General features: G+C 36.7%; 2 protein-coding genes across 3 annotated transcripts in view; one reads left to right on the top strand and one right to left on the bottom strand.

Annotated features, from left to right (window-relative positions):
- Nucleotides 1–61: 61 nt before the first annotated feature.
- On the bottom strand, nt 62–27,304 carry LOC127943137 (transcriptional repressor p66-alpha). 2 transcript variants are annotated; one of them, XM_052539335.1, is made up of 11 exons: nt 26,899–27,304; nt 11,141–11,399; nt 6,898–7,024; nt 6,648–6,776; nt 6,493–6,561; nt 5,875–5,994; nt 5,610–5,789; nt 3,997–4,258; nt 3,489–3,916; nt 3,198–3,411; nt 62–1,941 (listed from the first exon to the last, which is right to left on the bottom strand). In XM_052539335.1, the coding sequence occupies exons 1-11, from the start codon at nt 27,236–27,238 to the stop codon at nt 1,808–1,810; spliced, it is 2,262 nt and encodes a 753-aa protein (XP_052395295.1). In that variant the 5' UTR covers nt 27,239–27,304; the 3' UTR covers nt 62–1,807. The 2 variants fall into 2 exon arrangements, with proteins under 2 accessions (XP_052395295.1, XP_052395296.1); XM_052539336.1 differs by lacking the exon at nt 26,899–27,304 and adding an exon at nt 25,404–25,576.
- Nucleotides 12,267–27,547, top strand: part of LOC127943135 (protein strawberry notch homolog 2) — a 296,904-nt gene continuing 281,623 nt past the window's right edge. The window contains exon 1 of the mRNA XM_052539331.1: nt 12,267–12,270. The gene's annotated coding sequence lies outside the window, so the exon portion shown is untranslated. The remainder of the gene's footprint in view (nt 12,271–27,547) is intronic.

The following is a 27,547-nucleotide window of genomic DNA, read 5'->3' as shown; positions in this document are numbered from 1 at the left end:
AGATTTCAGTTTGAATCATGACCCCATTCACACTTAAAATACACTCACACAACAGACCAAACCGGTTAAAATTAGTTTTTATTATAATTATTAACTGAGAGCAGAAACAGTTGAAAAAAAAAGTTTTTTTGTTGTGGTTTTGTTTTTTACAATTCATAAAAGATGCTACGGCAGCATCCCAAGGGGAAAAGGAATGGTGTTAGTTGTCAGCAGCAGGCAGTAATCAGAACAGCATCCAGAAACAGGGGTCTCCGTGTCCCAAACACTCCACAGGCATTCAAGATCACTGAACAGATCATCTCAAGAAAAGGAAAAACAAATCGACTGAAGCCGAACTGACTCCACATGTTCACTGGACTGCGATGACTTAGGACCCAAGCTGTTGTATATAACATACATAACTGTTTAGCTAAAATAGCGAGCTTACTGCTAACAAATCAAATCAAATGAAAGGAAAATAAGAGATGGTAAAGATAACATGACCACCACCTAACAGGTATGACTCAATTTCATTTAGCTAAGATTGTGTGCTACATTCAATAAGCAATAATTCTTTCAACCCAAACATTTCCTTTAAGGAAAGATCAGGCCATGACTTAAATGGCACGACTTCCAACAGGATCTAAAATGGTAGACAAGACATGAATGAACTGTGCATTAGACCTTAGACCAAAAAAATAATAAAATAAAATAAAATACAGTCCAATCTTAAATTCAAAAGGCTTTGAAACTATTTGGGAAGGATATCCTTCATCTAAAGTGACATTTATAAATAACACAACATCCAAATATTACCTAGATGCTGTTAGAAGAAAGCCTAACGGGGAGCACATCACAATGGTAACTTAAAAGCTCAACATAATATATCAATTGTTCCTGTAAAAAAAGAAAAGAAAAGAAAAAAAGCTACCGTCAGGCTCCTCTGATAAAGACATCGCTCAAACATGAAAGTCTAGAAGTAGTCCTGTTACGGCTGCTGCTTTTTGTTAGTTACGTCCATCTCTGTAACCATCCCTGATACACAATTAATGTCTTTTATAAGCTTACAAAAAAAAAAAAAAAAAGAAACAACCCAAAGTATTTAAAAATAAACACTACACCAGCAGATGTATAACCACCTCAACAGCATAACAATTCTTTAAACTTGTAGCCTTTATAAAAAAGGCCATTTGGAAAGAGAAGAGTGATTCAACAGTGAAGCTAAAAAACTAAACAAAAGCAATGCAATGACATCAAATACACAAACATACACTCCCCATATCTGTTCAAGAGACGCGGTGGATCGGAAAACGCAGCTGAAGTGGTCTCATAGCATGTAGATGGTCCACAAAAAGGTCATTAAACAATCCCTGGGGTCACGCAGGAACTCTTTATCCCCGTGTTCTCCACTTTCTGTGGAAAAAGTGTCCATGAGGCTCTAAGAACGTTTAACAGAGGCTTTAGTTTCACATAATGGAGCAATTACTCCACCTGGAGGGCAGAGAATTGGGAGTTGTGGGTGACGTGTATTAGATCACTAAAGCTTGTCGGGTAATGGAGGGATTCAGTAGATCGAGACAAAGGCCTGTAGAAAAGGTCCTTGCGTCTCCTTGAACGCTGATCCCGGTACAGTTCTCCTTTAGGACACCTGTTGGCTTGTGGGGTCTTACCTTAAGGGTCTTGGAACAAATGAGAAAGAAAATATATAATTTTTAATTTTTATTATTGCTTAATGGCTGGTTGTCTGATACGGATAACCGACCCCATGTCCAAAAAAACAGGATTATAATTGAGACATTTTCAGGATTTTTTTATTTTATTTAGGGCACTATTTCCATGTGTTTGCCGTTTGGGAAATGGAGCGGGAAGGGATCATGTCCAAGAGGTACTCTCGCTGACGGTCCACCGGAGACGTCGTCCTGTGCACAGATAGACTGGGGTTGACATAAGCCATGGTGACACCTGTTGGGGGAGAATATGTAGGGGTTATTCATGATTTTGAAGGGATGACTATGTAAATTTCTATAAGATTTGTCTGAACAAAAGAACATCTGAAGAGTTTTAATGACCTGCATTTCAGGGTTGATAGCAATTAACTATCTTTTTTGCAACGGTCATGACACTAAAAGGTTTTTTTTTTTTTTTTTTTATTAATGATGACAATTTTTTTTTTTTTTTTTACACATACCCATTTAAATAATAGTTGTTTACTACGACAAAATTGTGATAACAGGGATGAGAAATGTAACATTTTCTGCTTCTGACATGCCTAAATAACACAAGATTAATTACCAGGAAATAAATATTTACTTATCCTTGAAAAGTAGAAATACATTTACAAATTTAGATAACTAATGGTTATAATGGCAACAGGGTGGACCGTTTAGGATTGTCCGCTTCTTACACATCTAATAATTATCTAATAATCAATTTAAGATGAACTGATTAAAAGCAGAGTCTTGCCCATGTAGAGTTGAAAAGATGACGTCATAAGAGTTTTTGATCAATTCACTCTGATTAATTGTATAGAACTTTAATTAGTGATCGTTATGATTGGTAACAGGGTTGAAAATTTGTGATAAAAAGAAGAGAGGTTTTAATTTGTTCAAGAACAGTGGAAAGGATGATATGATGGTTTTTAATTAATTAAATGGTACCAAATTGTAATAATCAATGATGGTAACAGGGTTAACAATTTAAGACCGAAACTTCTGAAACACCTAATGTATGATAGTTAGAAGTATTAAAAAAGACAGTATTTGTATTTAGTTAGTTGCAGTTGTATTGCATGTAGTTTGTTGTATTTAGTTTACTTGTCCATGATGGTACATCATTTTTATAATCAATAGTTATAATAGTAACAGGGTTGGTAATTTAAGATTATCCAATTCTTACACACCTAATAATATATTAATATTGTTAAAAGGTATAGAACTTTCAATAATTAACAGTTGCATTTTAACAAACAGTTGATTTTTCTCCCCCCATACTTTTTCTGGAAAACTGGGAAACCCAAGCTGGAACAAATCAAACGCGGTCTCAACTAACTTTTATAAATAAATGAGATTTTTGTTGATGTTTAGAAAAATGTGTTACACATGTAACAGGAGCACTTTTTTGCAGATTTGCCCTCTGCAAGTCAATCAGCTCAATATATATAAAAAAGGGTACATGAAAAAAGGAGACAGGAAGGGGCTTTTTAAGTAGGCATCATCTACCTGCAGTGCCGCTGTTCTGTTTCCTCCAGGTATTGGTGGTTGGGTTGCCGCTGCCCTTTTCCCCTGCTCTCATGGCGTGCTTACCTGTCCTGCTGACCAGCGAGGCAGCTGTGACGGCATTCTGGAGCTGGGAGGACGTGGAGAAGCTGTGGCTCACCCCGCGTGCGCCTGCACTCAGCGCCTGCTGTACACTGCGGGACAGCTGGCCTGGAGTCTGAGGAGAAAAACATACTTAAATCAGAAAACACCTTATATGGGACACATACCAGCTTAGATAGCAGTGTTTATTACCTGCTTGATGGTGGTGGTGTGGTATCGACCGATTGACGCCCCCCTGTTGGTCTGCTGGGACAGCGACGTGCTCACCTGCTTGTACTGCGGTGACACCAGCACGTGATCAGATTTAATCACCGGCGAGGATGAGGAGGAAGAAGATGAGGTGGTGGTGGTCTTGGAGACGGGCGAGGCGGCCTGCTGCAGGATGCGCTGCTCGATCTCTTGCTCTTGCTGCAGGGCTTTGACGAAGGCTGCCTTCAGGCGGCTGGTGTGCTCAGCCTTCAGGGCCTTCTTCTGGTTGGAGCTCATGCACTGCTCACACAGGACAGAGCCACTGCTCTTCTCCTGCCTCCAGCGAGAGGTGAAGTCCGTCTGGCACTGGGAGCAAGTGAAGGGCTCCTTGGGTGCCGGGGTGGATGCAGACTCTGTCTGTGGCTGCTTACCTGGAAAGAAAGCAAGTGACGTTAGCATGGTGAAGTGTTATATTTGGTAAATATGCCCTAATAGGATCGGGTGTACCTACTTTTAGCAAGAGTATCTAGCAGGTTCTGGACCACCATTTCCAACCCAACCAGGTAGATGAACTCATTATTAGCTGCTGAGGGCAGGAAATTGAGCTCCGGTGTTGGAGGTTTAGGTGGTGGAATCTCAAGGAGGGTTTTCTCCAGCTGTTTCCGTAACGCAAGCTTGGCGGCGGCCTGCCGGCTGGCAGGAGACTCGTTGGCGTTGATAGAGGTGCTGCTCCCCAGACCGGACTGAGAGCTCTTCAAACTGGTTGAGGAGGCCTGGACATGGGAAAACATGATGCAAGTTCATAACCGCTTCTATATACCAGTTTATAAACGCAGTCAAATTTGATCATATGCAATATATCTTTCATATTACAAGCATTTTTTTATTTCATAAAACCCTTCATTCATTGCTTACTCTGCAAACTTACTTGTATATGTTTATATGCTTACAATGGTAATTTTAATTACAATAAAAATATTATATAATGTACAATAAAACAATTTATACATCTACATATAAAAATACTACACCTATACAATATAAATTCATATATAATAAGTTAATAAGAATATGATAAAAATATTATAAATGTCTATGCCTATAATGCTACATGTTTACAATATTATAGTTTGGTTAATATAGTTTATATGATCATGATGGTAATGGGGTTGACAAATAGTGATAAAAAGAGAAGAGTTTGTCATTTGATGGGTTTTGAGGAGTCAAATACAACTGAATTTTTATAATTGATACTTATGATGGTAACAGGGTTGACAATTTAATTAAGATCGTCCAATTCACACCTTACACAGTATTATAAGAAAAGGTCATACTAAAAATGTTATAATATTATAAACTGTATAACTAACAAATTAATACTATTTTAATACTAAAATAGCAAAAATGTAATAAAAACCTTATATAGTAGGGTAACACTTTAGTATAGGGTCCAATTCTCACTAATAACTAGTTGCCTATTATAAACGTATTGGCTGTTTATTAGTGCTCATAAAGAACATAAAAATGCATGACATCTATAATCCTACTCAATATCCTAAACTTAACAACTACCTTATAAACTAATAATTAGCAGCAAATTAGGAGTTAATTGAGGCAAAAGTCATAGTTAATCGTTAATTAATAGTGAGAATTAGACCTTAAAATAAAAAAGTATGACCTATAGTAGTTAATCGTTTTTAATAATATAAATATAATTTTTAACAAAATGTAAAAAAATTACGATAATGTATAAAACTAAACATTTTAATACGCATTTGTTTACTTATAACATTAAACAATAAGTTATAGTAGCTTTAAAGGTACAATTTGTAAGATATTTGCAGTAAAATATCCAAAACGCTCCTCCTCAGCGTCAAACCACGCCACTGTTATTATTTTAATAGTGCGCCCTCTAGTGGCAGGTCCTACAAAAAATAATCTGTTAATACACCTATATAAAATAAAGTATTTATGTTTAAAAATATAATTTACTAACTGCTATAATATTATTTTTAAACATTGAGCATTCTAAATACTAAATAATAAAATAATTTCCTGCATCTACTTATATTAATGTAATCATTTTTTTATACATAATAACATGATATATATCAAGTAAATGACCTGTGAGACCAGGACGTTTGCATTGGCCACACGGATCAGGCCCTGCTGAATGATCCTCTGGCCCTGCACCTGTACGGTGGGTACGGAGGTGCGCGTGCCCAGCAGCAGAGGAGGAGGACCAGAACCCGAGTGTTGCTGCTGCCGTAGGGTCGCAATCTGCTGCGGGGTCACGGTGATGGGCTATACCACACAAAGGTAAGTGAGAAAAAGATTCATTTCAAACTCAAAATGTTTTTAGGTGTAATCAAGCTCTAACAGTACATACCTGTGAGCCTCTGACTAAAGGTGGCATGACTACGGTATTATGGGAGCCGTGCTTGGAGACCTGCGTTCCACCTCGAACCAGGGGAGGAGGAATGACTGTCCCTGAGATTCGGTTGGAGATCTGAAAACAACATGTGTTTTTAAAAGTTGGATTGCAAAGAGCAATTACGATTTAAATACATCGAGACCCTTGCAGGAGCATGCAATACCCTGGACAGCACTGACATTGAATATTAATATTATTAGGTAACACTATTATAAGTTCATTAGTTAACATCAGTTTACTACTTTAGTTAACATGAACTAAGCATGAACAGTACTGAACTTCAAGAGCATTTATAAATCTTAATGCTAAACAATTTCATTATTAAAAATCAAATTTTGCTTGTTATCTATTTATCTGTCGGTCTATATAACAACAATAAAAATTTTAGCATTCATTTTTGTTTACTATTATTAGCATCATTTTTATTCTAACCGTATTGTGTATATTATCTCTAATAATGATATAGTACTGGACACATGCTGATTTAAATGCACATGCACTATAGTGAGTTCGTGTCACTGTAGTGTCCTACCGTTTGAAACGTTTCGTGTAGTCGGACACATTAACACTGACCTGTAGGGGTCCTTTAGCGGAGATGCTGCCCCTGACGAGAGGTGGCGGAGCTGCCACAGAATTGTTCGACTGCAAAACAGAAGGGGTCAACACCAGGTCAGTTTGAACCTCAAGCTCTTTGTTGCATCCAACAACCCAACCGTTACTTTTTTTACCTTTTGCACAACATCTTTTTGGGTCTGACTCTGTCGGAGTTTCTTCAGCAGGACGAGTTTGACCTCCTGTAGACGCAGTTCTTCCTGCAGCTGTTTGATGATGCGCTCCCGTTCAGCCGGGCTGCTTTTCTGCACGTGACATGGACAAGAAGAGTCACGTTAGCATGTGAACGGGACATTTGATGAACGTAACATACTATACATCAAGTGCAAATGATCTATAAATAAACGTCTTGAGAAGTCACATTACCATCAGCATCTCAGTATCCGTCTTCTTAAAACTGTGGCTGACCCCATTCATACAAGGACTAGAAGGCTCATTGTCCGACAGAACAATGACATTATCTGGAGTCGGAGGTCGCTCTTTCTTTATGTCACTGAGAGAGACAGATCAAAGAAAACCTGAGAAAAGGCTGAAAACATTGATTGTGTCACACTTTAAGATACACAGTTTCTTTAAATGCATATTACTCGTATTACTTTCGCAGTATATAGTATGTACAGTATGGGAATTGTTCTGTATAAGTGAAATACCCAGATGACAAACTAGGTAGATAATCTGCTAAAATAAGTACATAAATCACAGTGCACTGGGTACTTTAAATGTTAACAATCTCAACTTATTATTTGAACATATTACCAAGGGGTTTCACACAAAAACTGCAAAAAAATAAAATAAAATACAACTTGCGTAATAATTAATCTATATTCTGATTTAAGTTTTTTTTTTTACTTCTGATTTTTTTTTACACAACACTATCAAAAATGAAAAACCTATTTTATAAGCATAAATATATTTATTATTATTATTATTGTTATTGTTGTTGTTACTATTTAATATTTTTTCCCTTTATTATTTGTATTTTTGTATAATTTTGGTTCATACTAAAAGGTTTCATGTTTTTATAATAATTCTAATACATTTTTTAATGATAATCATAAATTGTTTTTATATTGTTTATTAACATCATCATAATTTTTTCTTTATTCATTATTTTATTTGGATTGAATTCTCCAAGACACCTACTGGACACAACAGGCTGATTTAAAAATGACCCAACGTATTGTACTACTGATCGAAATGGTTTGTACGGTTCAACATTTGCAGTAGTATATACACTTACATAGCAAACTAATATTTAAAAAGCATCATGCCGTTTATAGTTTATACAGTATCCTAATAGCCTATTGCTCCTCTCCTAATTCTGCACTGCCCACTAGAGGACGTCCTAAGACCTCTGTTTGCATATTTTGTAATCAAACACTTCAAGGAGCTGCTCTTCAAGGAAGCGCCACAAGTAGTGTCAGAAGGTCTCAGAACATGAAAACGCCACATTTTTACGGTCAGATTAGATCCACAAGCCGCTGCAAATGCAAATCAGCAACAGACACATGAGAGCGGCATCACGTTGGATCTCTAATGGACTGTAGTGCTGTACCCTTCCTGAGGGATGGCTGAGGAGGGGGATGGGACGGCTATTGGCCAGGTTATTGTGTGTCCTCCATCCTCAACTTTCACTGCAGATGGGGTTGCTCGCATATCAACAAAGAAACCCTCTTTAATGCTTCTACTCTGACCGCTGGTGGGTCCACTGGGAAATCTAGTGATCTTATAGGCTAAGGGTCATGCATGCAATATTGCAAAAACACACTTGTCAATAGTGAAATTAGCTTCTTGGGAGCAACTATAGCAGCTAAATGGCGATGCAAGTTGTGTTCGCTCACTGACACAACAACATGGTTGTAAATGTTTTGCTATGGTGTTTGAGTGCATGCCTACTGGTCTAGAGTTTATTACATTTTCATTTTGGTTACTAGATATGGATAAAGTTCATTCATACCAAAATATATTTTGTGCTTTTTATCCCGTCTAGTTATAATTATAGTTCAGATTGCCTTGAGAAGTAGTAGCACACAAAAAGATGCACACTCGGGTGTTTGCCCGCTGACATGACATTGTTGTGTTGTTCTAAGTTGTTGTAAGGGCATTACTAGTTGGTTTCTATGATTTTCTGAGTGGATAAATATGGTCCAAGTCTAAAGATTTTTTTCCCAAGTCACTCTGGTTCATAGATATAGCTGAACTTCTTTAATAAGTTAGAAATGGTAATTCAGCTTCTGTTTATTGTCACAAGAAGAAACATCAGACAAAAAGTTACAAAGTCCCGTGTTTGCTCTCTGACATGATGTTAAGGGGCTCAAAACAGTTGTTAATGCATTGAAGTTTGGTTGCTACGATGTCTTGTTAGGGTTTTTTTGACTGGATGTACTCTTGGCTAAGTCTAAAAGAGTTTATTTCCATGTCTACAAGACAATCTGGGTCTTAAAATGTTAGCCATCTCATTTATTTCCTTCAAGGCTGGTCATAACTGGTCTAACTTGAATGTGAAAAGTAAGACTGATCACCCTTTGTTACCTGCTTGTTGGTCAAACTAGTTGTTAGTTAGTGGCAATTTCAGATTATCTCCAGAAGTAACATCACTCAAAAAAAATCAAACACTCATATTTTTGCTTACTGACACGATGCTAGGGTGCTCAAAATAAGGCCTTTTTGCATTGCCGTGAGGTTGTTCTAGATTGTTGTTAGGGCATTGCTAGGGTTTTCTGAGTCTAAAAAGTTTATTCCCTTGTCTCCAAGTCATTCTGGTCACTAGATATGATTGAAGCTTTCACCCACTAAACTAAAAGCATAATTCTGATTGCGTCATAAATGAACAGTACACACAAACAAACTCACAGTATCACTCATTCCCTAACAAGTACGGCAACAAGCATGATCAGCAGATGAGATGAGTGCTCTGAAAGCACGGCCCATTCAAGTAAATGGGAAGAAAGAAACAACACTCATCCCTGGACAACACTTGAGTTTCCTTTAAAAGCAAACCGACCAATTAAAAGCATCCGTCAACACACAATACGCCCAAGTTTACAGGAATCACTAACAGCTAAATGCAGGCTCCCATGACGTGCACAACCAGAATTGACTTCATATCATTTCCTGCGTATTAACCAGCACCAACAAGATCACATGATGCAAGAATTTCCCTCTGGTCACATGACTCACACCCTCCCTTTTCTTTAACTGTTCCTGCCAATGTGGAAACCATGGCAACGGCCGGCTCAAACCAGTTTGTGACATAGGCCTCCTTTTGCAAAGTCAGGCAGGGTTCAGGTGCGACAGAAAATGCTTTGGACTTCTTTCTCCTTTTTTTTTTTTAAGCAGGACAGAGTGCCACCTGAGGGGAGACAGACATGCTGAGCCAGCACATATCTGAGTTTGGCCTTTGGAGAAAGTTAAGCGAACGATGGTCGTGTTTGTGGAGTGTGACATCTTTCAACTCAACTTTCTGCCCCTCCCCCATCCCGCATGGCATCAGGCCACCTCCTTTGTTCTTTATCATGAGCTCCACTCTGGTTCATCACCACTTCTGTTGGTCTTGTACATTAAGCATGCATTCACAAACAAACAGGAATCACCTTCAGTTTGTTCATGCAATAAGTTAAACATTCAAACAAACATTTGGAGACTAAGGATCATGTTAGATAACCACCATCTGGAACACTTAGTATTTCAAGATCAATTTAAAAGAACCATCAAATTAAAAGAATCATTCGACTAGCAACCACCTAGTGACAACCCAGAACACCCAGCAACTACACAGAAACCTGACTATAAACAACTAAGTACAGATCAGGCCTGAGCAACCCAAATACAAATGCCATGGGAAGTTGTATTAAAAAGTATGTAAAACCTATTATTGAGGCAATTGTGAAGAATGGATAGAAATTGAAAAATAAAGCAAAAAGGTCCATTTGTAATCATGATAATATCAACTAAATTTATAGTACAGTATAATTTAACATTAACGTTATTTTCCATGTATACTCGTAGGGCTGGGTTTTGACACAAATTTTATCGATTATCGAGTCGATTATCCATTAAATTGATTCGATTCGATTACAATTTCAATTAGATTAGATTCAGTATCAATCATTTTGGATATATATCAGGTACATGGAAAATCTTCTTAAAAAAAAAAAACACTTTGGGGCGAATATCACCAATGTTTAATGCCTCATGACTAAATAAAGGGTGCTAATGTGAGTGTTTACACCGACGCGTAAAATCGCCATTTTTAAAAAAAAAATTTTTTGGTTTGTCGCACTGCGATAAAAACTAACCAACTGATTTTATACATCATATTTTATTTTTTAGCGCTGTTAATCAAAATCATTGAATTTAAGTTAAACTAGAGTAAAAATCATACACATGGTAATTAAATGAGACCTTAATTTTTAAAACCCGCAAAGCAAAAGCACCACAGTGAGCCCAGGTTCTTCTCCTTTGCATCTACTTGATACCTTGTTGACTTTGCATTTAGCAGATGCTTTATATTCAGAGCTACTAGCACAAAGTCTCAGCAGAGCAGCGCGAGGTTAAGTGTCCTCACACAAACATAAAAGCAAAACGGCAAGTTCGGCTTGTGACCTACCTCTTAGATGTGCTCATGTCCACGGGCTCGTCGCTGGTCTGCACCTCCACCTTGATGGTGGCCTTCACCTCCCCGGCCCGCAGGATGTTAGCCACCTTGTTGGCCTGCTCGCTTTTGGTTTTCAATCCATCTACAGCTCCCAGCTCTCCTCTCTCCAGCTTAACCCTCTTCAAGTCGGCCTCCGGAGCAGGGGCATCTCGCTCCAGCGCCCGCTTCTGACTACGTGTCTGACGCACTGCGTCTTCCGACATCTTCTCACCTGTAAAACAACATAACTGAATCATGCATATTAACCTATTATATTAAGTGAAATGTCTTGATACTAATCCAAGCAAAGACGGATACAAAAAACATGGAATTTCAATAGAAGTTATACAAAGTATATAGATCCTGATTAGGTTTGTTTTAGGTCACGTTCACATAGGACTTGAACATCTGGATCATCTGATGCCAGTAATATCAATCTGACTCAAACTATTAGATGCCAGAATTCATGTTTATCTTGTTGAGCAAATATTTAAAGTAGCCTAGATCTTACTTTCTTTCTTGTTGTGTACATCTCTTTATAGTTTCTGAAGATGAGGGCAAACCATGCAATCGGTCTAAACATAAATTTGCACCAATATACTGTAGAGCATGCGGCCTTTACGTCAACGAGATTCCCAATCCCTTATAAAACTCGAAACAATTACTCGCATTTGGCATTGTTTACCTGTTAATCCTTTCAGAACAGATCTGTGCCCCTTTTTTGGGTCACGACCCACTTGGTTGAGAACTAGGTATATGATGATTGCACCTGTACAAGACAGACTGGCGTTTCATAAAAGTCCATAGAAGCAAAGCAAACAGGAAAGACAATCAACAAGCCTGAATAGTGCCAGGCGTGAAATTTAAAACATGCAAGCAAACCCCAAGAGCCACTTACAGGAAGCAAATCCATCATTTGGACACATCAAGGCACATACGAGACGTGCCGACCTACCTGTCTTACATATGATAACAGGCATCTGATAACAAGACAGCTGACTCAACACCCAGGCCTGCTCTCATCTGCCATGACATCACTGGGGCTCCACATGACCCTTCCCAAGATTCCATGGGACACATAAAGCATTTCCCCCTGAAAACCAGTTCGAACCGGTCGGTGGACGCAGCAGAGAGACTGAAGCAGGTTTTTAACCCCTCGAGAGACTGACTGGCAGCGAATGCGGCCACACAGACGCAGGAGTTTTGCCAGTGGGGGGAAGGGCCGCACGCATTCCAAAACACAAGTCTTTCAGAGATGAGGAGGAAGTGTCCGCCTCTTTGTTGCTCGCAAAATAATAATCGCCACACTGGTCTTGGCAATAAAAGGTAGTCAATAAACCAAATGACTAGATAATAGAAGCCAATGAGATCGTGCTGATCCAAACAAGCTTATGCAAATTGTAGGATTTGCGAACCTCGATTCTGAAAAGAAAGTTTCAGTGTCTTTTGATCAATGTGATTCACGGTCTGATCTACTTTCCCTTTTGTTTGTGATTGTCAGATAAGGATTTTTAGTGACTGCACTCAAAACGTATAGGCAATGAAACACTTTAGAGTGGAAACGAACATGTCATTAAAAAAAAAAAATGTGTATATATATATATATATATATATATATATATATATATATATATATATAAAATGGAAATTATGAATTTCCAAGGCTTTTCCTAAAACACAGTTTCTAGAGTAGCATAAAATCAAAGCTTTCCAAAGTTGTAAAAAAAAAAAATAAAAAAAAAAATTGGAATACATTTTACATGAAAATACTATTCATAATGTGCTTGTTATTATTATTATTTTATTTTTTTACTATTTGTGAAATGTAATAAATAGAATACTTTCAAAATATCTTCTTTTCTGTTCAAAAGACAAAAAAAAAGTTTTTTGAAAAAAAAAAAAAAAAAAGGTTTGGAACAAGTGGAGGGTTAGTAAATGAAAATTTTCATTCTGGAAGTGAACTACTCCGTTAATGTATCAACTTTAAATACAACTATTTCCACAGTCATTTGTTTGTATAGGCAATTTATGAATAGTTATGAAATAATCTGATAATTAAAAGGGTAAACCTGTATTAAAACGTCTACCACACAAGTAAATGACATTTTTTCTCACAACATCATGGTGTTCTTGAGTGAAACTTACTCAAAATGACTGAAATAGCTTATCACACAGCTACAACCGAAATAAAACGTTTGCATTGTATGAAAACGGTCGCCCTTATTTTCTGATGTATTGTTATCACCGTTTATTATTAAATTAATCCAGTGATGTTACAGATTAAATGTTGCAATTGATTTCAGTTTCAAATAAATGCGTTTCTTTTTAATGTTCTGATCTACACATTCCTGATAAAAGGTATTATGGTTTTCATAAAGATATTAAGCGGAACAACGGCTTTTAACATTGATGACAATAAAAAATGTTTCATGAGCACCAAATCAGCATAATATAATGATTTCTGAAGGAAAATGGGACACTGAAGATTGCTGTTCAGGCCCGTAACCAGCATAGACATTGAGGGGGACAAAAAAAGCGATTCTAGCTTCTCGTTGCTGAGAAATTGAATTTACAGATTCAGCATCAAGCTATTTTATTAATAAAAGTAGTGGAGCACATTGACAAGACATTTACTTGCTCCTGAATGTTTCTCTGTGTGTGTGTGTGTGTGTGTGTGTGTGTCAGGTTATTGGTAATGACACCAAGTCATTACCAATATACTGAATTCGATTTTTGAAGTAACTGCTTTTGGTACGAAGAACCAAAATCAAACACTGAATCAAATAGTTCACCCAAATAGGAAGAAAAAAAAAACCACTATGGAGGTCAATGGCTTAGCTTTTAAATCAAATCCCTGTCATCTGTTATCTAAATAGTTGGCTTAACCATTCTAACGTTTATTTTTTTATTTTTTGGTGGGTTCACAGATATAATTTTCAATGTAAATTAACACTGACTGGCCAGGTCTTTGAAAGTAGGTCACCAAACCTGACAGTGTATACTGACAGTTAGAAATGCAGTCAGCCATTACACAATCACATGTCCAACAGACAGAAAATTATTAGCTTGAAGGAGTCTTTGCTGTATATAAATGCCAATGAACAAATGTAACAAACATGTGACAGTAAAGAGTCTTTTAAAAGTATACTTAGTTTTACAAATGACCTCCAACTAAGAAATGTTGCATCACCACTTAATGCCATATTGACAATAGGACTGCCATGTTTTCACACAGAGTAACCAGTTTAGTCACACACAAGCCACTCGTTCTGGTTAGGAAATGGATGCTTGTCGCTAAAGCTGCGGACACGTGGCTTGCAAAGCGTCATGGGAAGCATATGGGATCAGATCTGTGCACCACTCATGCCTCGACAATGGGGGTTTGATATCATGAAGAAATGTTGCTAACCCACTCATCTGCGCAGTTTCATATCAATTTTGAAGTTTCTTAATGGTCCAGTGTGACGCAAAACAAGATTATTAATATTTAAATAACAACAAACTTATTCCAAGGCATTATTTAAAGATCAGTGTTTGGGTTGTGCTAATCCGATTGAGATTGTGATGTCACTTACACCACATTGTTTACTAACAATTCAAACAGTCAAATCTCAGTGATGTCTACATGCGTTAAACGCTAAAAGCAGAGTGGTGGTGTATTGGATCGTCTCAGCTGTGTGAAAAACATGTCTGCTCATGCCATGTTGTGGCGAGCTGGGAGTACGGTGACTATCCTCACGGGGATTGCTGAAGAAGAAGAGTCTGATGTAATACTGCCCTTAGGGCGCAGGCCGAGCAAGACAATAGGAGGCATTGCTACAACTATACAACAACACAGCATGGTGGCAATACAACCCAAACTGGATCGGTACGTTCAGCTGCTCAACAATAAGAGTGACCTGCTGGCCCGGGACAGACAGAATGCTCACTTGACCGATTGCAAACTTGAACATTTAATTTTCAAGTTCTGCTTGTAGCCTTTTTTTTTTTTTTTACTTGTTCGGTAGGCAAAATTATCTAGCAGATCGACAAATGAGATTTAGTTGAAATGGCAAGAATGAATTTTAGCATCAATAAAAATAAATTTTTAACCAAACAATAGCGTTTTGCCAATGTATGCCATAAATTTCCAAAATAAAATGGTTTATATATTTATGGCTTGAAGTTTCCAAGCAATAATTTTTAGCTATTATTGGAAATTGGAACATATAATGTGGAAATGAACCATAAATAAAAATTCTAAATTTAAAATAGGATTGTTTTTTTCTTCACAAATGTAAATATAAATGTATATAATATAATAAGTATTAAATATAAAATTGTGTTAAAATAATAAATGTAAAAAAAAAAAATTACACAAACAATTTTTTATTTTATTTAAATTTTATTTTAGTGTTTGGGGGCCAGTGAAAATGTTGCCAAAGCAAGTTGCTGAACAACTGAGCAAGAAAAAACGTTACTGAATCCTTTAAAGCATCAATGAATCCTTATTAAAATTACTTTCAATTGAATATCATATTGAATTTAATGAATAAGTCGGTTTATCGCTTTTAAAAAATATATATTTTTTAAAACAATCAAATCTATTTGTCGTCAACCCTTAAAAGGAATAGTTCGCTTCCGGAATGAAAATTCTGTCAACATTTACTCGCCCTCCATTGTTCCAAAGCTCTATGAGTTTCTTCTGTTGAACACACAAAAAAAAGAGATGATGAAAATTTTTAGTATCCGAACAGTTGAAGGGCACCAAAAAAAATATACCATGGAAGTCAACGTTGCCCATCAACTGTTCAGACGCCAACATTTTTCAAAAGAAAAAACTAACTCATACAGAATTGGAACAAGTGGAGGGCGAGTAAATGGAAGTGACCTACTCTTTAAACATTATCTGTAACTGGTGCTTTTCCTTGTCTCGTTCAGACTGTCAGCCAAAATCCGATTTAGTGCATATCTGAATGGAATCTGATTTAAATAAAAGACTGTCCAGACAGTGTATTGCAACTGCTCATATGCAATTTGTGTGTCCATAAGCGCGCTTTCATTTTTACGAAATGTGCATTGGTTTCTATAGTAATGCCACTGCGTTATGCCTACGCTAAAAACAACACAGGCTGCAATATAGATGTTGTCTTATGACATTGACAACAGGTTGCTGTCGCAGCTGCGCTGTATTATTATATTTTTCGTCTTGTGAGGCAGCTGCAGAAATGCAGGAAGCTGGAATGTGCAACTCTATTCTGTGCTGCCATCTCCGCTACTTTCAAAACTTAAAGGTGCGTATACTAGAACTATATTGTAATATTCCACTTGCACTTCACAACAAGCTTGTTTCTGCCATGTTTTCTGCAAAAACGTCTGACGTGTTTATGCGAAGGGCATGAAATTGCTATGCTAAATCCGATCTGACCAGTCAGACTTACATGGATTTCCAGGAATGCGATTTGAATAGGATTCCAAACCACATATGAATGTAGCTCGAATGAGATTTGCAAAAATTGGATTTCATGTTGTTCGTTGCCATTCAGACTACCTGAATATGATCGGATTTACATAAAAATCGGATTTGGGCTGACTGTCTGAACGGGGCTAAAATCTCTGATTCTAGAGTGGCCGCAACATACTGCAAAGTGGTTACTTACAGGCCCAAGTAAAAAAGAACCCACATATTTATGATTTTCTGTTGGATGAGTTATAATTCAAAGTTTAACACTTTGTGGTAAAGGTTTTGAAAAACCCATAACTCCAAGTATAAGTAACATCAATAGTTCAAGTTAGCAAAAAACTATTATTATTTTGCACAAGTGACAATAAGAATCAAGACAGCGGTCAAACTGCACTGGATTACTGTCTAAGTGTTTCCTGTGAAGGACAGTGGAGTTGCTTTGACTGAACTTGTCCAGTTAAGAAGGACTTCCTGATTGCGTCACCCAACACATTTCTGAAAACAATCAGATGATTAGCACTGAAAAACTATGTTCCAGGTAAGTTTGCAGATTCTAACGTGCTACGGATGCTCCTCTGGATCTCTCACAACTAGCACGTCTTGTCATCCAACAATGACGAAGTGGCTGCCAAGAGGGTTGAGTCAAAGGTGCCCCTTCCGGCTCCAGCCCTGCATTTCAAGGGTTAAGGCACTGCCATTTTAACACCACAGACAGATCAGGCCACAAGGGTGTTACCTAACAAAATGGACGTCGTTAACCCTGTATCTGCCAGAAGATCCACCTGGTGTGGCCCCAAGCAACAATACGACACAGTACAGCAGATTGCTTTTCATGTGGGCACAAAGAATAACTTGTGCTGTAAAAACAGTCGCGAGCAGCCATCCCCTCTCCACACACACACACACAAACAAACACACAGCAATGCACACGCATCTACCCATCCCCCACTGTGATCTCAAACAGACTAGAGTGCAAATGTACACTGACGCACACACTTATACTACACTGGCCTTCAGATCAGTTAATATAGTCAAATAGGCAGATAAGAATAACCAGAACTGGGGCAGCACCAAATTGTTTAATTTACAGTAATTAGTAAGGAAGGTCACCACATACGACTTGTTGATTAGTGAGGTCAACTTGCATTTTATTTTTTTTTTTGCTTCGATATTTTTAGCAAACAGTATGTTTGAATTAGCATGCTAAAACCATTACGTAAAAAAAAAAAAGTTTCGTCTTTTGAAGCATGACTGCGATGGCTATTCAAACTGATGGTTTTTGAACATACTGGCACAACATGGTGTGTCATGTAAAAATGTAGAAATCTAATAAAAAAATTTCTTACAAACAAAAATGGGGTGAGCAAACTTACATTCTCATTTTAAATGATTTAAACATCAGAGTATTAACTTAGAGTAAATTATTTGTTTGTAACTTTAGGATATGGTTTGAATTGTTAACATATTAACTAACATGAACTTATCACGAACAATACTTTTGTTACTATATTTATTAATCTTTGTTTATGTTAAGTTTATAAAAACACAGCTGTTCATTGTTTGGTAATGTTACTTCACAGTGCATTAACTATGTTAACAAATACTGTCCAACTTTTGATTTCAACAATGAAGGCTATAGCCTAAATGTTGAAATTAACAATGTTGTAGAAGTGCAGTTTAGTAATAGTAAATGTTAAATAATGTAGTTAAATAGTTTTATAAATAGAACATTATTGTAAAGTGCTACAGATTTTTTTTATACACCAATTCAGACGTCTCGTCAGTTCAGTGTTGGGACAGGTCAGTTGTTTAAACCATTCATTAAATTGAATCGGTTCAAAGGAAATATTAGTTCGCGAATCAGATGTGTACAGCACGCGTTGTGTAATTATCTCTGCAGTTTAGGATATCGCACAACATTTGACAACACAGAAAACATTTCTTCACTGGATTTTTTTTTTTTTCGACACCATTGTGTCAATTGATTTTGATTAATATGCACGAGGGTGAAAGAGCAAGACAGTGATCGTGTTGTTTGAAGACGGTGAAGGTGATCGTGCGCGCACACGCGCGTGGCCCGGGCTCTCTCGTGCTCGTTCTTATATGCACCCTGTTAAACAGACAGGAATTAAAAACACATGCAAATTATAAACTTTCACTTTATGATGGTTAAGCTGTGCAATTAATCCCCGAATCACATTCATCAAGGGCCGGGGAGCAGCTGGCCCATACGGTTAATGAATAACGGATCAACTATGACCGCCTACATCGTACATCCTGCAATGTGACTATCGTGGATTCGTACATCGCGATATCGATCCTTAAATGACACATCGTGCAGCCCTATCTAGCGGACACGAGCGGTGCGACAAAATACTATAAAACTCATAATCAGTGATGCTACACTGGATGCGGCACAACACGACAAATCCAGCTGCATGCGCTCTCTTTGAAATAACTGCGCTCAAACCTGCCAATCTAAAAGAAATGCTGTGAATTACCATAGACTTCTAGTCTAAATAAAATAATTTGCAACTATCGTAATACTTATTACATTTCGTATTATGCATGTTATAGAGTGAATGACATCACGTGTACTACCACCGGTGGCAGTAGAAAATTTACGACCGTCACAACATAATATGCACACCCATGACATCTTTTTGAAAAAATTCGCATTTCGCAGTTTACACGGACACAATAACAATGTTGTTTTCAAAAACGTTCACTTTAAAACACATTTTCAAAAGTTTGCAAAATGTTTTCTGTTTTTAATTTAAATGCACCGTAGGGAACCCATAATTCTAACACTGCACACTAAAAGTTAGTTAACTAAATGCACTGGGTGGCTCTGTGGAGCATGTTAACAAGTTGATTGTATTTGATCACAGAATGTCATCGTTAGGAATTACTTTGATCAGAATTATCTTACTTAGGCCCCGTCCACACGGAGACGCGTTTCTGTGAATACGCACAAATTTTTTATTGGATAGGCTTTCGTCCAAACGGATCCGGCGTTTTCATCAGGTGAAACCGCTTTTTTTTAAAACCGGGTCCCAGAGTGGATAAATTTGAAAATGACATCTTTGCGTTTTCATCTGGACGGCTAATCCGTATATTTCTGATAGGGGTGCTCCGATCACGATCGGCCGATCGTTATGCGTATCTCGTCAGTAAAGCCGGTTTTCTAATCAGCCGTTAATTCCATCAGGTTCGCGATTTCACATAGAGCAGCTGTTACTACACAGAGCCGTTGTTAATAGAGAAGATGCGCAAATCACGTTAATTTTCAGCGTTTATTGGCCCATCTTCTCAGTTAACAACGGCTCTGTGTAGTAACAGCTGCTCTATGTGAAATCACGCACCTGATGGAATTAATCGCTGATTAGAAAACCGGCTTTACTGACGAGATGCGCATTAACGATCGGCCGATCGTGATCGGAGCACCCCTAATTTCTGAAACGATGACGTCATCAGCCCACGTCTCCCCTAGTTAGACACCTCTACGTCATGTAACAGCAACAAAAACATGAACAAACACTGAACGATTGTCTTTTTATTAACTAACATTAACACTGATTAATAAATGTATTGTTCCATGTTCCATGCACCCGTGCATTTGGATATGATTGTTTTTCTCAACATTGACATGTGAAACAATATAGAAACAGGATAAACATAGGCCGACTAAGGTGTATGTATGTTCTGAACTTTATTTGGCACTGTCTGCTTTATTTTTTTCTGTTTTCTCTGATTGAGCTTGAATACTTCTGTTTGCTTTTTTGCTCATAAATGGTGACAAAAACTAGATAAAAAAAAAAAAGAAAAAGAAAACTTATTTCTTGATAAACATAATTTGTACAAAAGAATATTTAAATAATAATAATAATAATAATAAAAAGGAGCCTAAATACTCAAATGCAATATTTTTGGAAAATGCCCATCCCTAACATAAATGCCCCCTTAATAAGCATGCTAAAAGTAAATCCCTTTTTTTTTTTTAAAGTCAACATGAAGTTTCCAACTGAAATTGAATATTAAATAGATGACAGGGTTTTATTTGATTATTTTTTAGGGGAGTGGCTAAGGATATTCCACCCAAACTGTCAAACTGACATCATCAGAGAGGGGATGCCATTCCAGAGCGGAGGTAAATTTTCAGATTTTATTAAAGATCATCATCATTTTTCCAGTGGATTAACTTGCACAGATTAATTATTCAATGCAAGAATATGAATGTGCGCTGATAATGTAAATATTTTTCATTTTGATTTCATGCAAACATTTAAAAAACATTCCCGGTTGGGATAGTACGAAAGCAAATCAGCCTAATTATATTGTGTGGTTTAATTAGCTTGTTAAAACACAGTTAAACCTTCTTGGAAAAGTTGTTAAGATCACATGCCTGACTATTTAACTATGCAATAAGATGTACTGACAATCTTAGGTCTATAGTATTCGATGGATACTAATCCAGTACGTATGAACAAATCCATAGTTCACCTTCATAATCCTGTTGTCAAACTTAACTAATCAGCTGAGGACTTAACTTACATTGAAGCACTTCTTTTGAATGGGAGCCAGATTCTGTAGTTAATCTCTCTGGTCTGTCGGGCTGAGAGCCAGATCTACAAGAACTGATGGAGGAAACGGCCTGGTTCTGCACGGCATTTTAATCAAATACTGAAGCGTATTCCCTCAGACATGATTCTGAACTTCGCAAATGCATATTATTTTACTAATTTGTGCCATTCATTGTACAGTATCGCAGCTTGTTGAGAAGAGGTGTGCTATTAGTTTCCCAAGTGATTTGTAAGACAATAAGACAAACAGACTTACATTGAAGGACAGACCGGAACTGCATCTAGGACCACAATATTGTTAGAGACATCTCTTCTATACTGGAGCAAAATGCACATATAGGAAAAACAAATAAGCCCCAATGTGTCCGAGGTGTGTGAGAACCCATAAGTCTTCGCTCCTGGATGAATACCTTAACGGTGTATTCATGTCACTACGGCACACAGAGAGTTCCAGAGTTGCCGCGTCAGCAAAGTCCAGCTTTTGACACACAGTGGAAAATTCTGCAGGAGAAACTCTAGAAAAGCACAGAATTAGCTTCTTGATTCATCACAAGCCCCCTTCCTACACGATTCAATGCACTGGTGACAAATCACGTCTGAAGTATAAAATATCCAGTTTATTACTCAAATTAATTTTCCTCCTATTATGATTGCAGATGAAACTTCAAGAACTTAAATCGACCACCTTATTTTATGGCCACAGAGGATTTATGAGCATCACAGGTACTGCTAATTAACTTGTCAATGGTAAAACTAGAAGGAATCTAGATATATAGAAGTTCTTCATATTTAAACTTATACACAATTGAAAAAACAAAAACACCTTGTTCTAAACAAAAAAAATAAAACAAATATGTACAAATATTAAATATTAAAGGGATAGTTCATCCAAAATTATAATTGTTTTTTTTCCTTCTCCTTACTGTTGAAGTCAATGGCTACATCAACGGTTTGGTTACCAACTTTCTTTAAAATATCTTCGTTCATTTTCAACAGAAGAATGAAACGCACACTGGTTTGGACCAACTTGAGGGTGAGTAAAGGTTGACTATTTTTGGGTGAATGATCCCTTTTAAGTCTCCAAAATTAAGGGTGTTGCAAAAAATGTTTAAAATTGGATTTTTACACCAAACTTTTCAAGGTAACTTAATTTCTAGATGACCAAACTGCTCAGTCAAACAGGCAGTCCTGCCCTGAACTCTAAACTAAGCCACAAGACATCTTGTCTCTTCGTATTAAATTGGGATTATAGGGATTATTTTACCTTTGAAAAAAAAAAAAAAAAACATTGCCTCGAATTATGACTAAATATTGTAAATTATATTAAAACTAATAACAAAGGTTAAAATAATAAAGATTGTTAGCAAATAAATCTTTTTAGATATTCAACAAAATTAAGCTTTGATATTGAGCTTTGGACAATGATTATAAATTATCCTCATTAATAATTAATCGTCCAGTATTAAATAAAAAAGCCTAATAACATTAACCCAATAACAAAATATTATATTACATACCCAAATTATCCCATTCCAAAACTTTCATTTCTACGCAATGATACTGTTTTATTTAGATCTAGTTACTTTTTCATAAGTATTTAGGTTTTTATCACACCAGTAAAAGCAATGACCAATAAATGTTTAATTATCTGGCAGGACACCCCCACACAAAACCACACCTTACTGATAATGACAGTCAGCTGAAAGCGAAACGCTCAAACCCTAATACAATGGCATGTACGTTTGGTCTTCAGCCAAAACAAGCGTCTTTCAAAAAAAAAAAAAAAAAACTGGCACTGTGCCCTTCTTTTTCTTCCTGTGACTTTCCTCATCTGACATTATCAGGAAGTTGAGATCGAACAGTATAAAGATCTTGCTAGATTGCAGTTGCCTTGTGTCAGTCTCCAACTCTTCCTGTTCACCACCGGCCACCATCTCAAACACATCAGCTCTAGTGTGTTAAACTAAACATAACGTGCATCCCTCATTCCTCATTTTTAAATACAAAACTATTACTGTTCAACAAATCTCTCAAGGAGAACACAGCTGGTCCTTGGCGTGGCATGAGATTTCGGAGAGACATGCCTGTTAAGACTCACTTTAAGGGGTGCCAAGTGGCTAAGCTGGTTGCCGAACAGACAATCAACATGGTACGCCAGGATTCGGCAACACCCGGCACATACTGCCACGACATATTGAAACATTTTTGGTTACAGAACCAAAATCCAAGAATTTGCAAAGAGTTTTTTTTTTTACGTACTATGATTATGCTTGGTGGTTTCAAGTGACACCAAGTTGATCCCACCCAATTTATTAACAAATAGCCACTCAAACCATTCTTCAGACGAAACATCTAAAGCCGCCACAACACCCATGCAGACCAACCTTGAACTACACCTCTGCTCCACCATGAGAAACGGCTCACGTATTTCAGCAGGACTGTGATGTAATATGCATCATCAAAGCTGACAAACAGTGGACGGTCAGTTACAATTTTACACTAGGTCCAAAGACTCACAATTTAATTAAACTACTTGCATTTCATTAGCAACACAGATGCTAAATTAACCTCAGGTCAGTTTGTGGACATTCAATGGGTTCAAATATAAGATCAATATATATTAACTGGAACAGATTAAAAAACAATTAAGCAAGTACTTGGGTAATCAACACAAAATACTTATACAATTTGCCCAATATTACACACTAATGTTAAAAACAAACAAATTGGGGTTACCAAGATCTTTACTGTCACTTTTGATTAATTAAATGCATCCTTGCTACATAAAAATCTTAATTACTTTTTCTTTTTACTTTATGACTTCAAACTTTTGAATGTGTACGTATCGTAATTCGTGCCACTTATGACATCACATTCAGATACGACAAGGGAAAAATCAACTGCAGGAAATTGAGCCTAAACTTTGAACTCTGCCTTTGATCTCAACCTATGTACTGACAATTTATATGTTACTAGTCACAAATATAGCACAGAGAACCATACAAGATTTTTAACTGTTACCGGGATAGACCCTATGACCACATTAAACTGACTCACTCTTAATATTTAACCCTTTTAGACACACTGAAATGTCCAATAACAATGGTCACTGCAAGAGAAAGTTCAGATAGTCTTGGTTTCACATGAACACTTTTAAGTGACTGGTGTAAATATCACATGTGCAGTTTGCCCTCTCGGAAAAATGATGTCCATGTCAAAGGTCCATAAAAGGAAGAACGTAATGTCATAATAGAGATACCATATATATGGTGTGTGTATAAATATATATATATATATATATATATATATATATATATATATATATATATATATATATATATATATATACACACATACATACATACTGAAACTGAAACCAGTTGGGAAATCCAGATGAAGTAACTGATTGGTTCACATTATAATGGTGTACATTTCAATGTAACGTTACTGTTAAATGAAATGAGAAAGTGAAAGTAATAATAATAATAATAATAATTATTTTTTTTTTTGCATTATTGTTATTAACTTTCTTGGGTCTTACTGACCAACTGAGCAATTTTAAGACTGTAGTTTCCCACCAGTTACACTTTTCATAACTTATAATCTTAATGGGGAAAAACTTTTTTGCATCTTAGGGCAGTTCGTATTTAGGAGAATACAAGACGAAATGGGTCAATTTAACTACCCAAACCCCTAAAACTGTTAACATTTCTCTGCATTAGCCCAATACAACACAATGATCATAAAACACAATATATGTCAGATGATCTAAAGATAAAATCCAACATTTCCTAACTTCTCGTGTGAGCTCAATAAAGCTCGGTGGCAGCAAACCAACTCATAAATAAATAAAGCCCGGTGAGTTTAGTGCTGAGGAAGCAAAACTAGTTAGCTAACCCGGCTAACATCAGCTAATGCTGACTAACTTATCAACTCCAATTAGCAGGAGAGCTAAATCACTAGTTTATTTAACCCAAACTGAAAACAACTGACAAGTTTCTCCTTTAAAGTTGATTATAACCTCGTACTGCATCGGTTTCGATACAGTGAGATGGATGCAGTCAGATGTATTAGATGAAACGGATGGTTGAAGTTTGTAAATCCTGTGTGTACGTTAACTCAACAGTCCAGTTGCTAGCGAAGCTAATGTGAAGTCAAAATACTCTGAAAACCTCCAGTTATCACTCAACCTCTCTTTTTGGGAACTTACTGAGAAGATGAAACGCTTATTGGTCTTCCGAGGGCCCTCCACGCGTCTAGTTGTTGTTATTTGCCCTAGTATTTTTGGTGTAAAACTATCCCGGGGATCCCCTCTCTCTCTTTCACTCTGCCGCTCCGGTCGCCAAATAAAGATCCTCGCAGCCTACACATGGACCCGAGTCACCGAGCCGCGCATGCGCACTGAGCACTGGCCCACATCAAGAGCAGCTTCAACATGAGGAAGAGCATCCTCCTAGTCCGAACGCTTTAATCTGACCAATGACTTAATACAATAGTTACTACAGTTATTGTTGCTACTGTCATTTAAAGACCTCAATATGTACATATGTACAATGTACGTAAAGGCAATGATGTCAAGCTTATTTTTGTTTATGGATAAAATTGTGACAAAATGTTACTTTATTTCATATTAAACTACAAAAAATTATTAATGACTATTAAATTGTAAAAGCAAAGATAATGATTAATGGCCTAATTACTCACAATTATTTAAATAATTAAATAATAAAATACCTGTTGAACGTTAATTGTACCATCATTTCTTCTCGCAGTGTTGTGATTGTAAATAAGAATCTAGAGTGTAAGTGACTTACCTGATTAAATAGGAGTTGAAAAAATGAATATATACATACACACACACACATACATATATATATATATGTATATATATACATATATATATATATATATATATATATATATATATATATATATATATATATATATATATATATATATATATATATATATATATATAGAATATGCTTTTATCCAAAGGGACTTACAGTGCATTCAGGCGAACATTTGACCTCACTTGTGTTCCCCTGGGATTCAAACCCACAACCGTTTTGCGCTGCAAACGCAATGCTCTCCCACACACACATTTTATATTATATTATATATATATATTTACATTTTATATCTATACCAACATTACTAAACAGCTAAATTTCGAGTACAGATGTGGAAAAAGTTTTAAAGTAATCTACAGTGATTGTGAATCTTAGAAAGATTTTTTTTAGAACAGTCTAACATAATATTAGCCAATTAACTTAATTCGATACATTTCCAAAAGTTATTATCTTGTTTTATTTGTCGATTCCGAAACTGCGGGACTTTTATATTCCATCAGGGGGCGCTCTATGGCTCAAGAAAGTCTCAAACTTATTTATTTTTTTCTTTATTGTGATCTTGTGTATACTAAATAGTGTAATCTTTTAAATACATTACAATTTCAAGTTCCTACGTGAAAATTTAAACCTTCTGTACAAATATAAAGAAATTATATTCAATATTTAATATATAAACATTATCGCAATCGCAAACGACTTTGATTGGTCCATCTTGACCAGCGCTGAGAAAAGTAACAGAAACCACGTTGGAACGTCGTTTACGCAAAGCAGGCATTAACTAAACCCGTTGCTCTTATAAATAATGTTTTATATCGTATGTCATGTAGAAGTGATTGAATTCCTTAAACATACCGGGTCCGTCAGCTTCATGAAGTTGTTTTCGTCTGCCTTGATGAGGGCGGTTGTGACCCAGGTAGAGCTCAGGGTCCGGATGCAGCTCTGTGGGCTTTTTATCGACGAAATGAAACGAACACACGTAAACTCGCTTCGGAGGATTTTTTAATTTCAAAGCCGCGAGCCAAGCCTGTTTGCTGTCCTCTTTCGACGGCATACAGTGTAAGGCGTACGGCGCGGGGCACGGACATTCACTCCTGGTTCTCTGGTGCTCTTCACAGATGTTTTCTTGAAAACTCTTCAGTTTTTTCGAGTTGTTGTAGCAGCCCGAAACAGCACACGTCGAACCGGAGCTCATGTTAAACTCTTGACACCTTAAGTGCGTATGTCGAAATAGATTTTAGACAGACCGGAAGCAGAACACCGGCAAACGGAAATAGAGAGACGTCGTATTGTTTTCCAAACCTAACTTTATGCGTATTTTCAGTAGTACAAACTTTATAATATATTATTACATTATATTATAGTTTTTACAGGTTAAAAACGTATTAAAATTCTTTTGAAAAGTTTTAAAAGGCTTTACAAGTAACTTTCATATCGTCTTTCAGCTGTTGACAACATCCAAAATGATTTTCCCCATTTTAATTAATATATTTCCCCATGATTT

Source organism: Carassius gibelio, chromosome A22 (assembly GCF_023724105.1).
Source record: "Carassius gibelio isolate Cgi1373 ecotype wild population from Czech Republic chromosome A22, carGib1.2-hapl.c, whole genome shotgun sequence".
NCBI lineage: Eukaryota > Metazoa > Chordata > Actinopteri > Cypriniformes > Cyprinidae > Carassius > Carassius gibelio.
Note: the sequence above shows the minus strand (reverse complement) of the source record. Positions and strands in the feature narration are given on the sequence as shown.